Genomic DNA, 16,967 nt, shown 5'->3' with positions numbered 1-16,967 from the left:
GGTCATAAGTTCAAGCCCCACATTAGGCATAGCTTACGTAAACAACAACAACAACAACAACAAGTTAATGCGTCTTACATGCTCTTTCTCCAAGAAGGAAACACAGTCCTTAGTAGGCCTCTTCAGGTTGTGAAGACAACACATTCTATCCCTGGTTTTTTGTTTTTTTTTTTTTAAGATTTATTTATTTATTTGTGAGAGCAAGAATGAGAGAGAGAGAGAGAGAGAGCGCACATGAGTGGGGGAGGGTCAGAGGGAGAAGCAGACTCCCCGCTGAGCAGGGAGCCCGACGCGGGACTCAATCCAGGGACTCCAGGATCATGACCTGAGCCGAAGGCAGACGCTTAACCAACTGAGCCACCCAGGCGCCCCCCCCTTTTTTTATTTTATTTTATTTATTTGAAAGAGAGAGAATGAGAGAGCGTGAGAGGGGGAGAGTCAGAGGGAGAAGCAGACCCCCCCGCTGAGCAGGGAGCCCGACGCGGGACTCGATCCCGGGACTCCGGGATCATGACCTGAGCCGAAGGCAGTCGCCTAACCGACTGAGCCACCCAGGCGCCCTCTATCCCTGGTTAAACTGCTCTGCACAATATACCAGGGACGACTTTAAGTAAGTTTTGGAGCCATAGATATGGCAGACCCATGGTGGTGGAGGTGAAGTTTACGGCAAGATCCAGTGGAAGAATCACAATGCAAACTATTAAAATCCTGGAGCAAGAACATGCGAGTCGTAGCAGAGAATTATATGCCGTTTGAAAGGCAGCTTCTCGTGGGCCACTGGGCCACAATGGAGATGGAAAGGGTGACCACGGGACACCAAGTGACCATGCATCTGGAACTTTCCATCACTGGCTGGATTGTGTGAGACACACCAAGTCATAAAGTCAGATGGGCCCAGTACCAATCCATCATAAGATGGAAATGTTACACCTGGGATCAAGCCTAAGCAGGATCAGAGGACACAAGCAATCTGCATGAGCAGGGTCCCCAGAACCCCATGTTACACACTACATTGCACCAATGTTCTTCACTCAGCTCATACCTATGGCTGTAATGGAGCATGGGGGAAGAGTCCTGTGAAGCTGGTGGGAAAAGCCCAAGTTTGGTATATGGATGGGTTATGGTTTGGGTCTATGAGTGGGTTATGGCCATTCTGTTTCAAGGGAAATCTTCCCAACAGGCAGATATTAAAATGATCACCCGTTCTGTGCAAGAAGTAGCTCAAAGTGAGAATATAAATGGATTCATGGGCAGTGGCAAATGGCCTAACCAGTTGGTCAGTGTCTTGAAAGGAAAAAGACTGGGAGACTGGATACAACAAGGTCTGGAGTAGAGGTCTATGGATAGACACAGGGGAGGGAGAACAAAGTATGAAGATCTTTGCTTCACATGTCAATGCCACTATAAAGCATCCACCATGAGAGAGACACTGAACATCCATATAAACAAAATGACTCGGCTGATTGATGTCAGCTTGCCACTGAGCATCTCAGAATTGGCACAATGAGCACATGTATGGAGTAGCCATAGTGGCAGAGATGGAGACTATGTTAGGGCCCAGTAGCCTAGACTTCCATTTACCAAGGCTTATTTAGCTACTGCTATCTCTGAATCTTCACTTAAACATTGACACAAACCAATACTGAACTCCCAATGTGACACTCTTTCTTCAGGAGACTAAGTGGCCACTTGATAGTTGACAACACTGGGCTTCTTCCATCCTAGAAGGCCTGGTGATTTGTTCTCATGTGAACAGATTTGTTTTTGGTGTAAGGATTTGACTCTCCTGCCCTCAGAGCACCACTCAATGTCACTACCTGGGGGCTTACAAAGGTGCATGATACATGCAGGCTGCTCTGACCAACATAAAGAAGGTTCCTCCAGTAAGCTGAATTTTAGTTCCAAGCTGTCTTGCTACAACTCTTTAATAATAATCTTGAAGGTAAATAATCTGCTTACTTATACAATCCAACCACACAACAGTAACCAATACTTAACTCATTATAGGGTTTTATTAGTGGTACCAGCTAGGAGGCTACCGTAATAGACAATGCAAGAAGTATTGATAGCTTGGACTAAGGTGATAGGGTACAGAGAAGGGGAGGTAGGTAGTCACAAGGAAATTATTTCTCCTGTATCCAGGTGTAATAGATAGGAGTCTAGAGATCACAGCAACCAAAGTAAGCTAGCTTAAATAGAAAAGTGCTATTCATTTCAAGGACAAAGGATGGCTTGTGGAACCTCAGGGCTGTGGCAGGCAGCTGCATCTCAGGCAGGTTCTAGAACGAGGGCCTAGAAAGCCACTGGTTTGCTTTCTCAGCTCATCTGCATTGTTCACAGATGGAAGAGGCTCATTACAAAGCTCCTAAGCTTTAGGTCCATTCACCTAGAGAAAGACCAAGTTTTGATAAAAAATAAATGTCCATAGGGGAGACTCTGATGGCCAGCTTGGGTCAGGGGCCCACTGTTGGTAAGATTGGTGAGAAGCTTCTATAAAAGTAGGAGGGATAGGGCGCCTGGGTGGCTCAGTCGTTAAGCGTCTGCCTTCGGTTCAGGTCATGATCCCAGGGTCCTGGGATCGAGTCCCACATCGGGCTCCCTCCTCGGGGGGAAGCCTGCTTCTCCCTCTCCCACTCCCGCTGCTTGTGTTCCTGCTCTCCCTATCTCTGTCTCTGTCAAATAAATAAATCTTTAAAAAAAAAAAAAAGTAGGAGGGATAGTTGTCCATTGCTCCCAGGGCCCACAGACTAGTTCTAGATGTTTATTTTATTTTTTATTTTTTTAAAAGATTTTATTTATTCACTTGAGACAGAGATACAGAGAGGGAGAGAGAGAGCATGAGCAGGGAGAGAGGCAGAGGGAGAGGGAGAAGCAGGCTCCCCACTGAGCCAGGAGCCTGATATGGGGCTCCATCCCAGGACCCTGGGATCATGACCCGAGCCAAAGGCAGACGCTTAACCATCTGAGCCACCTAGGCGCCCCTCGTTCTAGATGTTTAATTCAAGTGTAGTTAACGTGAAGCAGCAAGCAGTTTCAGAACTGAGTCATCTGAACTAGTATGGTTGTAGTTCTTAGAACCCCTGCGGGCATTTAGCAACTATCTTTGGCTCTCAAGTCCTCCACTCCAGCTCAGTCCTTTTGTTAACCTGTGAGGCTTCTCAGGGTGTGTGGCCACTTAACGGTTATTTAAGCTTCCAGTGTTTACACTGCAGTATTTTCTATATTAAAATCCAACATTTAGTGCTTACTGTGGGCCGGGAGTGGCTCTAACTTTACCTGTATTAAACTCGTTCAAACTACAAGACTTAATGGGATAGGTATTATTATTATTATTTTTAAAGATTTTATTTATTTATTTGACAGAGAGAGACACAGCGAGAGAGGGAACACAAGCAGGGGGAGTGGGAGAGAGAGAAGCAGGCTTCCCACTGAGCAGGGAGCCCGATGCAGGGCTCGATCCCAGGACCCTGGGATCATGACCTGAGCCAAAGGCAGACGCTTAACGACTGAGCCACCCAGGCGCCCCTGGGATAGGTAGTATTATTAAAGCCATCTCCTAATAATGTCTCTCCCTCTTAACTAGAAAACAGTGCACCAGAAGAGCCAAAGAGACACCACTACTGGCTTGACTAGTTTATTTTACACAATTACCTTTGGCTTTTGAAAGTTAGGTTATTTTATTTCACCTTTTTCCCTCAGTTCTAAAGTCAAAGACCTGCCCATCTGGTTTATAAACTCTTTCTATTCAGATAGAACTGGGAGTGTCATAACCAAGACTTTTTTTTTCTTCTACAGTTACTCCTCAAGGTTCAGAAGGGTGGTAGGTACAGCTGGTGACACTTCCATGAGAAACAAGTATGCTAGAAATATCTGTGAGTGGCAGCGTTGTACAGCATAGTATCTGATTTAAACTTCAGATGCTTCAAAGGTGGAAGAGGAACTGAAGAGGAAGCAGTCCATGCAGTTTGAAGGTTTCAGTAAGATTTCGTTTCTTTTGATAACATTTTTCAGTCTCCCACCCCTCTTTTACTGATCAGTATTTGTTAAGCATTCTGAGTTCCAAGGAAGAAACAACCAAACACAAAAGAACAGTAAACTTACAGCCAGCCTTCCAGACATTAATATTCTGGATTCCAGAATGATTGATACTGGGTTTTGTTCATTAGGAAAGGCTGATGTCTGAGAACCTCTTCCTCACTCCTTACCTTTATAGGACACTGTGCTTTCCTATGGTATATGACATTTTGATCCTTTAAATAATTCTGGAACACAGCATGAGTATTATACTCTTCTCAATTCTAATAACAAGAAGACAAGCTTAGAGAGGTTTGGGTCATTGCCTAATCAAAAATCGAAAATAAGGGCACCTGTTTTAATAGTCAACAATGTTTGCTGAATGAATGGCATTAACTAAATGTTAGTGAGCTCTTTGGAGTGTCTGGCACAGTAACTCTTGAGCTTTAAATTCGATTAGCTGGCCTTAAAGGTTAAGATTTTATTTATTTGTTTGACGGAGAGAGACACAGTGAGAGAGGGAACACAAGCAGAGGGAGAGGGAGAGGGAGAAGCTGGCTCCCCGCTGAGAAGGGAGCCCAAAACGGGACTCGATTCCAGAACCCTGGGATCATGACCTGAGCCGAAGGCAGACGCTTAACCAACTGAGCCACCCAGGCGCCCAGGCCATAAAGGTCAAAACCAGGAATGGCTCTATCCACTAAATCAAGTTTCCTGCATTGGAGATCTCAAGCCAGTAAAACTCCAGAAAAATCCTGGAACTTATTTCGTCAAGAGCACACTAAAAGGTTTATCATTTATCATTTGTCATGATCACTATAAAGCCATAAAAATATTTTGCTAGGAAATGGATACAAAAAAAATTCAGAATAATGCATAATCCCTTTTCCAGAAAGGTAGATACACATTTAAAATATATATATATTAAAGATTTTATTTATTTGACAGAGAGAGAGCGAGAGAGGGAACACAAGCAGGGGTGTGGGAGAGGGAGAAGCAGGCTTCCCGCCGAGCAGGGAGCCCGATGCGGGGCTCGATCCCAGGACCCTGGGATCACGACCTGAGCTGAAGGCAGATGCTCAACGACTGAGCCACCGAGGCGCCCTTAAAAATATTTTATAAAGTTTTTGCAATGTATTAAAGTGACGGCGTGTAACATTTTATTTTATAACGCTCCACTGTAACAGTTGAAGTAAATGTTTCAGCGTGACACCCTTAGTGGAGCTCAAAACACTCTGCCGGCACCGTGTGTATGTGTGAAATCAGTCTTTGGAGAAGATCCTTTCACATGGGATATAAGGATGCAACTCAACGCAGTTTTATGGGGTTAAAAATAGGCTGCGTAAACGAAGAGAAGATGAGGAGGGCAAGCCTCCATGCTTTAGTCACTTCTCTCTCCGAGATCCGGGCAGGTGAGGCCAGGGACGACAGTTCTGGGTCTGACCACCTGACCCAGAGCAAGTAGGAGCTGAGCTGAGAGCGACGCCACCGATAAAAAGTGCCTCACACCGAGCCCACCAAGCCAGCCAGGGCCTCCGAACACAGACGTGTGGGGGCAGAGCTCCGCAAGCGAAAAACGATCACAGGCAACCTCCGCCTCCAACTCTCGCCGAGTAACACCGCGGGGACACACACCTTGCGGGCCGAAGAGCCCCGGCACAAGATGGCGGCACGTCACGTGAGCAACGTGGTGACGTAGGACGGCGGCCCGCACGGAGGGACCGCCTTAACCTCACCCCCCACGCTCACTTACTCAGTTTTGCCCCCCTCTCCTCCCCCGCCCCCGGCCTGGTGTAGATCATGCCGCCAGTGGCGGCCCTGACTGCCGAGGAAACGGTAGCCTAGGACAGTTGGCTGTTAAGTGACACAGATTCTCCCCGCTCCTCCTGACCCCTGAGACAGAGGCACGTCCCCCGCCGCGTGAGGGGGTGGGGAAGTGGGTAGAGAATTCGGATCCACCTGGGAGGGGGGAGTGGAAGTTCCCGCCCCGGACAGCGGCGAGGCGGCAGCCACAGGTAAGCAGGGGGCGGGGGTGGGACGTGTTCCCGTGTCCCCGGGCAGAGGGAGGGCGCGGGGACTCGGCGCCGGCGGGGACGCCGAGTCAAGTCTCGCGCCCGGTGGGGGGTCGCGCGCGGCTGCAGCGGTGGGGGAGGGGCGCGGAGGGCGCGCGGCGGAAGGGGGAGGGGCTGCCCGCTGTTCCCCGGCCGAGCGCCCTTCCGGTTCTCGCGCCTGGCCCGGCTGTTCCCCCTCAGCCGTCGGTCTCCCCTGCCTCCCCCCTCCCCCCCCAACCAAAATAAAACCGGAGACCTCCTCTCGGGGATGGCTTTCGCCTCTGAAGCGGCCCCTCTGCGGCCCAAGGCGGGCGCCCTCCGTCGAAGGTCTCGGGATTGGGCGGGGACGGCGGGGCGGGGAGGGCGGCGTGGCCTTGGCCTCCGCGCGTTTTCCGCCCAGCTTCCCGAGACCGGGTCTGTCCGCCAGGGAGCCCACGGAGCACACCGGCCGCGCTCGGCGTGCGCGGCCCCGGGCGGCTGGCGGTGGAGGGCAGAAGCAGCCCTTGCCCGCAGGGAGCTTACAGTCCAGTGGGGAGGTAGATAGTAATGACACGGACGCACGAAACAGTACTGGAAAGGTGTAGCTGATGGGCGAGGAAGGAGAGAGAGGGATGGTAGAAGCTCCTCTGTTTATCTCTGGACAGAGGATCAAGCCGAGGAAACTCTCTTTGCTTTTCTCTGGTATCATGAAACTAAGCATGGTAGTTCCCAGCATCAGCTACACGTTGGAGCGTGCAGCTTAATCTGCTCTAAAATCATTGTAGGTGTTAAATAATGGTGATTTTGTCCGTTTTTGAGGAGCTGTGGGCTAGTACAGGTTTCCTCAGCTATCAGAAAGGGCATTCCTGGGAAACCTTTCCTTAAGAGAAATGGCCTGAAGCGAAGAAGCAGTTACCATTTATATGGAAAACATTTTCAGTGTTCTCAGACCCCCAAAATAATCTCTCAGGCTTTTCTGATACCTTAGGACTCATCTTACTAACAAAACAAATTGAGATAAAGTCCCGATGCTCACAGACGCAGTTCAAAGCTATGGAGACTTGGTGAGATGCTGAGTGCAGTTCTGGGGGAAGGAGTTTGGCAGGCCACTCTTGCTGTTGTGGTCCAGGCTGCCTCTGTAATGGCTGGCTGTGAAACAAACAAACGCTGAATGCTATTTTCACTTTTTTCCTGAAAGTGAAAATCCTCTTCGAGATTTCTTTCGGTTACTGAAGTCAGGTACTAGTGTAGGTTTTCGTAAAAGTGCAGTGCGGTAACACGAATTTTCGAGCAGTGGGGGATACCTGTAATGCTTATTGAGAGTATCCTCCTGAGGCTTTTTCAACGTAGATTTGGCAAGCATCTTTGTCAAACTGGCCTGGTTCGTGATGAGAGTTTGTATGCCATGTTTGTTTATGTTTGCAAAATGCATTTTATCTTGAGAATTTTGTTACCACCAGAAATAAGCAGTTTTATTAAAATGCTATTTTTCCTGTAGATTTTGTAATATACATGTTCCTCGGTGTCCCGATTAGAATCAGTACAGTTGTCCTAACACTGAGTGTGTTCGTTCTACTATCCTTTAAGGTTATGTTTGGTCTGTGATACATCTGTAGAGTACTACTGTATCGCCAGTAGGTGGTAGTCCCGTCTAAAGATGCTTTTTCTTCACATATCCTACTTAATTATAATGAATTTCCATCTCTAGGATTTTTTTTTTTTTTTTTTTTTTGCCCGTGTTGTCTTGATTCTAAAGCCAAGTTGAAGTAATTGTCTAAATATATTTCTTTAACTGTTACTGTTTCACTGCCCCCTGTGATTCTGCCCTTCTTACTGTGGTCTAATGTTAAGCTTCCATCTGCTGCCAGGAAATACATTACTTTCATAGAAAATGCCTTTGTACATGTACAGTTCATTCTGTGTTGAGCTAGTTTTTAACAGATTGTTGATCTTAACCTCAGTTTGAAGAGCAATAGCTGAAAAGAGTGAGCAGATGAAGATTATACTCTGACATTAAAAAATATATAGTATTGACAAACCCTACTAAACACATTGATTTATTCAGCATTAATAAATGTGCAAGGTATTAGTGCTATATTGGGAACAGGATATGGTCTTTGGCTTGGCTCCCTAGAGCTTGCATTCTGGTGGCAAGACCAAAAACAGGCCATTACACTACTGGGATAAGTGCCATGAGAAGAGGGGGTAACATGTGCTTTGGGGATACAGCCAGAGCTTCTTGACTAGTCTGAGGGAGTCATGAAAGATTGCCTGGGAGAATAACTGAAAGGAATAGGCCACATGAAGAGAAGGGGAGTAGTGTTTCTGGCAGAGGGAATGGCATGTGTGAAAGCCTGAGGGTGAGAGAAAGCAAGGCAGGCACATGGGAAGATCTGAAAGAAATTCAGCATGACGAATAGGAACAATTTTGAAGGGAGATCATGAGTTCACTTGTGGAAATGTCGAGCAAAAGACTCCTTGCCCTCAAGCTTATCATAGTTCAGTATTCTCTATAGGTGAGGAAACGAAGACCTTCATTCATCAAATGAGAATACTAACTGTATTTGTTGATGTTTGTTGTTTAGTGCATACATGAGGGTCTCTGTTGGGCACAGAGCATACATTCATGATACAGGCCCTATCCTTAGGCACTTAAGACTGGGGGAAACAACACCAAAAAAAAAAAAAAAAAAAAGACTGGGGGAAACAGACATGCCAATAAACACAATTCAGAGTGTTAAGTGACCTCATTAGAAACATGTGCAGGGCACAGTTGAAGTCGGAAGGAAAAAAGGACCTGGAGCAGTTGCGAACTTAATGTTTGGGATGAAACTTGAAAAGAGTAGGAGTTTGCCAGATGGACAAGTTGGCAATGTTAGAGGAAGAGGGGCAGCATGGAATAAAAAAAAAAAAAGGATTTTGAGTTAAAATAGTTCTGGCTTCAGGTCTTGTATTCACATCTTACTGTGAGATCCATAGTAAATGACAATTTCCTTGAGCCTCAATTTACACATCTCTAAAACAGGGAATCCAGGAATTGATATATAAAAAAGCTCTTCGTTTAGTGCCTATCATATAATATTCATTTCTTTGCAAATTTTCTTAGAAGTACCATGCCTTTTACTTAAATTCTTTATATATAGTCAGCAAGATCACAGCCTGCTGCAGTTTCTCAGCCTCCCAAATTCGTTCCTGTTGATGGCACTTCTGAAGCTGTGTTTCACTGCCCCCTGTGATTCTGCCCTTCTTACCGTGGTCTAATGTTAAGCTTCCATCTGCTGCCAGGAGATACATTATTTTCATAGAAAATGCCTTTGTACGTGTACAGTTTATTCTGTGTTGAGCTAGTTTTTAACAGATTGTTAATCTTAACCTCAGTTTGTAGAGCAATAGCCGAAAAGAGTGAGCAGATGAAGATTATACTCTGACATTAAAAAATATATAGTATTGTTTACAATGAGATGTAACTATAAAGCTTTTCATTTTGGAAAAAAAAAGCTGACTAGTTGATTTCTCTTTAAAAAATGATAGAATAGGCTATCTTATTTTCCATTGGAAATGTGGTTGTAATAATTGTCCAGAATCTTATTTGCTGACTGTAGTGGCTTTTACTAGGAAATATGTGTTGTTTTGTTGATTGTGTTAGTTTCCATTAGATATAGGATTTCTTAATAATACTGTTATGGAGGAAAAATCAGTGAGTCACAGTGAAACAGAAAAGTATCATTTCCAGTAATTTAATAAGGTTTTGAAAAATCTTTTATAGTTTCTTCCAATGCCTTAGCACTATATATTTTTTTCTTTTCTACATTCTAACATGTCTTCTGAAATGGAGTGTTAAAAAAGGCATTTTCGGCTGCCTAGCTGTCTCAGTCAGTAGAGCGTGTGACTCTTGATTTTGGAGTTGTAAATTTGAGCCCCACACTAGGTATAGAGATTACTTAAAAATAAATCTTTTTTTAAAAAATGCATTTTCAGTACAGACAGTATGTAGAAAATACATAATTGCAGGTTTGGTGCTGTCTCTGTGTTTTGTCTGTGGGATTATACTTGTATTAGTGGAGATTAAAAATCACTGTGCTCTTCCTAAAGAAGGGACTATATGTAAGCTTAAAAGCAGTTGAAGAGGGGCGCCTGGGTGGCTCAATTGGTTAAGCGACTGCCTTCGGCTCAGGTCGTGATCCTGGAGTCCTGGGATCGAGTCCCGCATCGGGCTCCCTGCTCGGCAGGGGGTCTGCTTCTCCCTCTGACCCTCCCCCTCTCATGCTCTCTCATTCTCACTCTCAAATAAATAAATAAAATCTTTAAAAAAAAAAAAGGCAGTTGAAGAAACAATATAGGAAGCATTAGATGAATTTGGCAAAATTAAAAGTTTTAAAATAATCATAGTTAAGTCACTTAAGATATTTGTAACCACATGATAGAGATGAAATTTATATATATATATTTTTAAAGATTTTATTTATTTATTTGACAGAGAGACAGAGAGTGTGAACACAAGCAGGGGAAGTGGGAGAAGGAAAAGCAGGCTGCCCGCTGAGCAGGGAGCCTGACGCCGGGCTCGATCCTAGGACGCTGGGATCATGACCTGAGCCGAAGGCAGACGCTTAATGACTGAGCCACCCAGGTGCCCCAGAAATGAAATTTATATTACGAAATATTAGGGACGCCTTTGTGGCTCAGTCGGTTAAGCATCTGTGTTAGGCTCAGGTCATGATCCGAGGGTCCTGGGATCGAGTCCCGCCTGCTTCTCCCTCTCTTGCTCTACCACTTGTGTGCGTGCTCTCTGACAAATAAATAAAATAAAGAAATATTAAAGACTGGGGTGCCTGGGTTGGTTGAGCAACTGACTCTTGATTTCGGCTCAGGTCATGATCTCAGGGTCCTGGGATCCAGCCTCACGTCAAGCCCCACCTCGGGCTCTGCACTCAAGAGATTCTCTCTCTCCCTCTCTCTCTGCCCCTCCACCCGCTCATGCACACACTCTTTCTCTCTAAATAAATAAATAAAACCTTTAAATATATTTTTAAAAAAGAAACAGGCCAGTAAGAAAACACTAAGATTTGGTGATAAATGGATGGATAAGTAATATGAACAGATAGCTCAACAAAACTAATGGAGAATTAAAGAAGTGTAAAACAGTGTATTGTTTTCACCTATCATTGCTTTCTCATGTGCTTCTGATGGACTGTAATTCTTTCAGAAAACTTTAAGTATTCATACTCCTTGATCAAGTAATTCTCCTTTTTGGAATATATCCTCTGGAAATAATTTTAATTATGGAAAAGTTTTATGTACCAAAGTTACTAATCATAGTATTATTTGGTAAAAAAAAATGAATTATGTATGTTCACTGGTTGGATTATTATGTAGCCTTTGAATATACCATATTTTGTTTATCCATTCATCTCTATGCACACTTGGGTTGATTCTACCATTTGACGGTTGTAAATAATGTTGCTATGCACATGGGTGTACACATACATCTTTAAGACCCTGCTTTCAGTTCCTTTGGATATATACCTAGGTGCGGGATTTCTGGATCATACAGTCATTTTATCTTTAATTTTTTGAGTAACTACCACAGTGTTTCCCATAGTGGCTACACATTTTTTGCATTCCCAGCCATAGTGCATAAATGCTCCAATTTCTCCACATCCTCACCAACACTTATTTTGTTTTGTTTTGTTTTTTAAATATTAGCCATCCTAATGGGTGTTGAGATGATATCTCATTGTAGTTGTAATTTGCAGTTCCCTAATCATTAGCGATATCGAACATCTTTTCATGTTTGCTGGCCAGCCCCCTCTTTTTTTCTTTTATGCCTTTGTATGTAATAATTAAAAACCTTAAATTCTGCGCAAATCTTTTAGCAGTCTTTTTCTAAGTGGTTGTCCTTCCATTTGACATATTCCATCTTTCATAAGCCATTTATCCTCATTTTTACCTAACCTACATATCCTGCAGTTGATTATCTAGATCATCTAGATCTTTAGAACCTCTTTAGTTATGGTTGTACTTACTTATTTGTTCAGCTTTTACTTAATGAATTCTCTACGTAGAACTATATGTGCAATTAGAAATTGTTCCCTAGACTGAAGAAGAATGCTTGTGTCCATGGACGGGAAGACTGTCATACTTCTTTTTTTTTTTTAAACTGCATTTTATTTATTTTTTTAAGATTTTATTTATTTGAGAGAGAGAGAGCTAGAGAGAGAGCACAAGCAGGGAGGAGAGGGAGAAGCAGGCTCCCTGCTCAGCAGGGAGCCCCATGTGGGGCTCAGTCTCAGGACCCTGAGATCACGACGTGAGCCACCCAGGCACCCCGACTATCCTACTTCTTAAGTGGGATAACATTTGAAAATTTAGTCACAATAATTTATGTATATATGTGCCATGTATTAAATTTTAAGATGTTCACGTGGATCAAAATTTTTGATATTGCAAGGAATGCAATATGCTTTGAATACACAAGGAAAAGTCTTTACTATCTCTGTTCCATAGCTACCAGTTCTCTTCCACAGAGGCAGCCAGGTTGCCAATTTTTATACAACTATGCTGTATATTATACATATTCTGTAGTGCTTTTTATTTGCCATTTCTGGAGATCTTATAATTAGATCTCTACACAGAACAGAACATCAGAACATATTGAGTCTGGATAAATTGAGCTTATTAGCCCATAGCATAGAAAAACTTCATCTTGTTCCTCTGAAAAAGTACACATTAAGGAAAGAAATGTCTTAGGATTTCTTGAAAATGAAGTTAGAAATCATCTTATAACTGACTTTTTTCCCTTGTAGTTGATTATGGAAGATTCCCACAAGAGTAACACTTCAGAGGCAGCGCCGCAACCTGGTTCAACGGTTCAGGGAGCTCATATTTCTCATATTGCTCAACAGGTAAGGCAGGATCTAGCCAAAATATTGAGCTAATGAGGAATATTTTGTGAAAAAGAACCAAGCAAAAAGAATTGTAAAACGTTGAAGTGTATGGAAGGAAGGTAGATTTGATTTAAACATCCTATCAAGATTATTTCCATTTTATTTTCTTCTATACAACATTTAATGTTGTTACAATAGGTATATACTTTTCAAAACTTGAAGTAGATTTCATTTTATGTGGTACATGATTATTTCGATTTTTTTTCCAGCCTGATTTTATTTCTGCATAAGAAAAATGAAAAATTATTTATCTCTTTGAGCTAACTTAAACAGACTAATAGTTTCAAGAGGCAAACCATCTTCAATTCAGTAGATTTATTGTGGATATATAGGAAATCTTTTGCTGAACTGGAAAATAGGCCTATACATTAGCAAATTTAAGTTGATAGGCATGCATATTGCAGAACTCATATTTTATAAATTTCAAATTGTCTGATCCATGCACGTGACCCACTTCAAGGAAAACAGCGGATGGTATTTGTTGCCAGTGATAAGACTTGAACTTTCAAGCAAAAATTAGAATTTTGGAACACTTGTATTCACCATTGTAAACTTGAAAGTTTCCCAGTAGTTACAGATTTTTTAGTTACAAAATTGTGTTACAGAATCATGCTTGGGTATAAGATTCATTCAGAGTGCAAGGTAGACCAGTGGATTTTATTTTCTTTTCTTTTAAAGATTTATTTATTTGAGAGAGAGAGAACACAAGCAGGGAGGAGGGCCAGAGGGAGAGGGAGAAGCAGACCCTCCGCTGAGCAGGGAGCCTGATGTGGAGCTCAGTCCCAGGACCCTGGGATTGTGACCTAAGCCGAAGGCAGACGCTTAACCAGCTGAGCCACCCAGGTGCCCCATACCAATGGATTTTAATGTTAACAGAAGATATAACATTAAGGGGCACCTGGGTGGCTCAGTTGGTTGGGCGTCTGCCTTCGGCTCAAGTCATGATCACGGGGTCCTGGGATCGAGTCCCGTGTCGGGCTCTCTGCTCAGCAGGGAGTCTGCTTCTCCCTCTCCCTCTGCTTCTTCACCCCCCCACCCCCACTTGTGCTTGCTTGCACATGTTCTCTCTTCCTCTCTCTCTCAAATATATAAAATCTTTTTAAAAAGTACGTAACATTAAGATTGTATATTGCAAACAACCTTTAAGAAACTACAACCTGTTAAGTTTCAAAGAAGAATATCCACAATTATCTGAAAACACTATTAAAAACAGTCCTCCCTCTTCCAACTTCATATATGTGTGAGGCCAGACTTTCTTCATATACCTCAGCCAAAACAACATATGGCAACATATTTAATGTAAAAGCAGGTAAGAGAATTCAGTCATTTTCTATTAACTCAAACATTAAGGTAATTTGCAGAAATGGAAAATGTCATTCTCTCACTAATTTGGGGGTAGGGAAGTTTAGTCATGTAAATAAAAACATATTATTTATATTAGTGTCTGATTTATATTCAAAATGAACTGTGTAATATTTTTAAAATTTCTGTTTTAATTTTAAGTGTGTTAAAAGATTAAAAGCCCACATAAATAATAATTCTTTGGGGTCCTCAATAATTTTTAAGAGTATAAAGAGTCCTGAGACCACCAAAAAAAAAAAAAAAAGAGTCCTGAGACCAAAAAATTTGAGAAACAAGGCCCTAAAATTAATCCTTCAAGCTTGATGCATTCTTCTTTATTATTTGGCTGTATCTGTGTAGAATAATGGTATCTTCTCCAGATGATGCTGGAAAAACAATTAGGGAGTCTTTCATCCATCTTTCTGTTAATAGAGCCCTTCACAGAAATGTTTAAATTCACTTGGCTTACTTGTATACTTCAGTTATTTTGGTTAGATGTGAATGTTTTCCAGGTTTCCTTAGAACCATATTTACAGTGAGATGTAGAATAAGTACATTTCTAAGTGGTAAGTAATTTTGTAGTGATTTTGAAAAATAATGTCGCTGACTTCATGTCCGAATTCTTGTGGCTTGATGACTTCATTAGACTCTAAATATTGTAAGGAAACCATATCTAATGCAGTAATATTTATTCATTCGTTCAGTATAAGCTGGGGACATAGCAATAAACAGAAGTCTCAGCTCTTGTGGACTTCTAATTTTGGGGAGACAGGCAATAAAACAGATATCAGTTCATAGTATGTACTGTGGGGACTAATAAAGCAGGGTAAGAGGGATGGGGATTGGTGGGGAGGGGGTGGACTTGTCTTACATAAAGTGGTCAGAGAAGTCCCATTAGTGGAAAGAACTCTTCATGTACATGAACTAACAGTTGTAAAATGCTGAGACTGATACGTGCTTGGCATAGTTAAGGAACAGCACAGAGGCTGGTGTGGTAGGAGACAGATGAATGAGGGGAGAATGATACAAGATGAGGCAGGGAGGTTTGGGGTAGGAAGGGAGAGTGCCAGGTAAGGTAGGCCTTGTATGCCACTGTAAGGCTTTTGGCTTTTAATCTTGATGAGATGGGAATCCTTTGGAGTGTTTTGAGTAAAAACATTATCTGATGTTTTAATAGGATCATTTTGGCTGCTTTGTGGAGTAGAAGCAGGAAAACCAGTTAGGAGGCTGTTAAAATAATGTGCATGAGAGGTAATAATGTGCATGAGAAGTGATAATGGCTAGGATCAAGGTAATAGTGGTGGTGGTGAGATAAAGTTAGATTCTGGATATGATTTGGTTGTAAAGCCAGCGGTGTTTACTTTTGGATTAGATGTGGGTTTTATTTTTTTATTTTTTTTTAAAGATTTATTTATTTATTTGACAGAGAGACACAGCGAGAGAGGGAACACAAGCAGGGAGAGTGGGAGAAGCAGGCTTCCTACAGAGCAGGGAATTGCTCTGTATCGATGCAGGGCTCGATCCCAGGACCCTGGGACCATGACCTGAGCCGAAGGCAGACACTTAATGACTGAGCCACCCAGGCGCCCCTAGATGTGGGTTTTAGAGAAAAAAAAGAAGTTAAGATAGACCCTACAGCTTTTGGCTTGAATAACTGTAGGAATGGAGTTGCCACTTATTAATTTTTTTTTTTTTTTTTTTTTTTTTAAGATTTTATTTATTTGCGAGAGAGAGAATGAGAGACAGAGAGCATGAGAGGGAGGAGGGTCAGAGGGAGAAGCAGACTCCCCGCCGAGCAGGGAGCCCGATGCGGGACTCGATCCTGGGACTCCAGGATCATGACCTGAGCCGAAGGCAGTCGCTTAACCAACTGAGCCACCCAGGCGCCCGGAGTTGCCACTTATTAAGATGGGCAACACTGGAGCATGTTTTTCTTTTGGGGGGCATATTGGCAATCAGGGATTTGGCTTTTAGGCATGTTAAGTTTGTGATGCTATCTGTATTACTTTTCTGTGCTACAAAACAAATTACCACAAATTTAATGGCTCATAACAACACATGTTATCACACAGTTTCTGTGAGGGCAGAAACTCCTTTGCTAGGTTCTCTGCTTCGGTGTTTCAAGTTGCAATCAAGGTATGGGCTGGGCCTGGGTTCTTATCTGTGGGTTGGACTGGAGAAGAATCCTCTTCCAACTTCACTCAGGTTGTTGGCAGAATTCATTTTGTTGCAGCTGTAGGACTGAGAGCTTCAGTTTTTTGTTGGCTGGAGGCCACCCTCAGATCTTAGAGGTCATCTGCAGTTCGCTGCCATGTGGCCCTCCCCATAAGCAGTTCACAGCATGGCAGCCTGCTCCATTAAGTTCAGTGAGAGGGTGAGAGTGAGTTCGCTAGCTTGTATAATACCATACGACATAATCAAGGAATTGATATGCCATTCCTTTGCCATAAAATGTAATCATGGGAATGACATCCCATTGTCTTTGCCTTACTGATTAGAAGCAAGTTGCAGGTCCCTCCCACACTCAAGGGGAAAGGATTATTCAAAGGCATGAATACCAGGAGGTGGGAGTCATGGGGGCCACCTTAGAGTTTGTCTGCCAAACCATGCAAATAGATTTATCCAGTAGGCAGCTGGA

At 43.0% G+C, this 16,967-nt stretch overlaps 1 protein-coding gene across 9 annotated transcripts in view; it reads left to right on the top strand.

The window, feature by feature from the left end:
- The first annotated feature begins 5,759 nt into the window (after window positions 1-5,759).
- The window catches only part of ATF1 (activating transcription factor 1), an 85,973-nt gene continuing 74,765 nt past the window's right edge, over window positions 5,760-16,967 (top strand). For 2 of the 9 annotated variants that reach the window (XM_054507056.2, XM_045873446.3), the window contains exons 1-2: window positions 5,762-6,029; window positions 12,848-12,946. In XM_054507056.2, the coding sequence (XP_054363031.1) occupies window positions 12,854-12,946 (93 nt within the window). In that variant the 5' untranslated portion in view covers window positions 5,762-6,029; window positions 12,848-12,853. Of the gene's footprint in view, window positions 6,030-6,295; window positions 6,393-12,847; window positions 12,947-16,967 lie in introns of those variants that run through there. The other 7 variants (XM_045873451.3, XM_045873444.3, XM_045873450.3 and 4 more) reach the window with 7 other exon arrangements.

The sequence above is a fragment of the Mirounga angustirostris genome, unplaced genomic scaffold, assembly GCF_029215605.1.
Source record: "Mirounga angustirostris isolate CCGP_5_RB_7025 unplaced genomic scaffold, mMirAng1.0.hap1 SCAF_5, whole genome shotgun sequence".
Classification (NCBI taxonomy): domain Eukaryota; kingdom Metazoa; phylum Chordata; class Mammalia; order Carnivora; family Phocidae; genus Mirounga; species Mirounga angustirostris.
The sequence above is the reverse complement of the archived record's forward strand: the minus strand, read 5'-3'. Positions and strand labels throughout refer to the sequence as shown.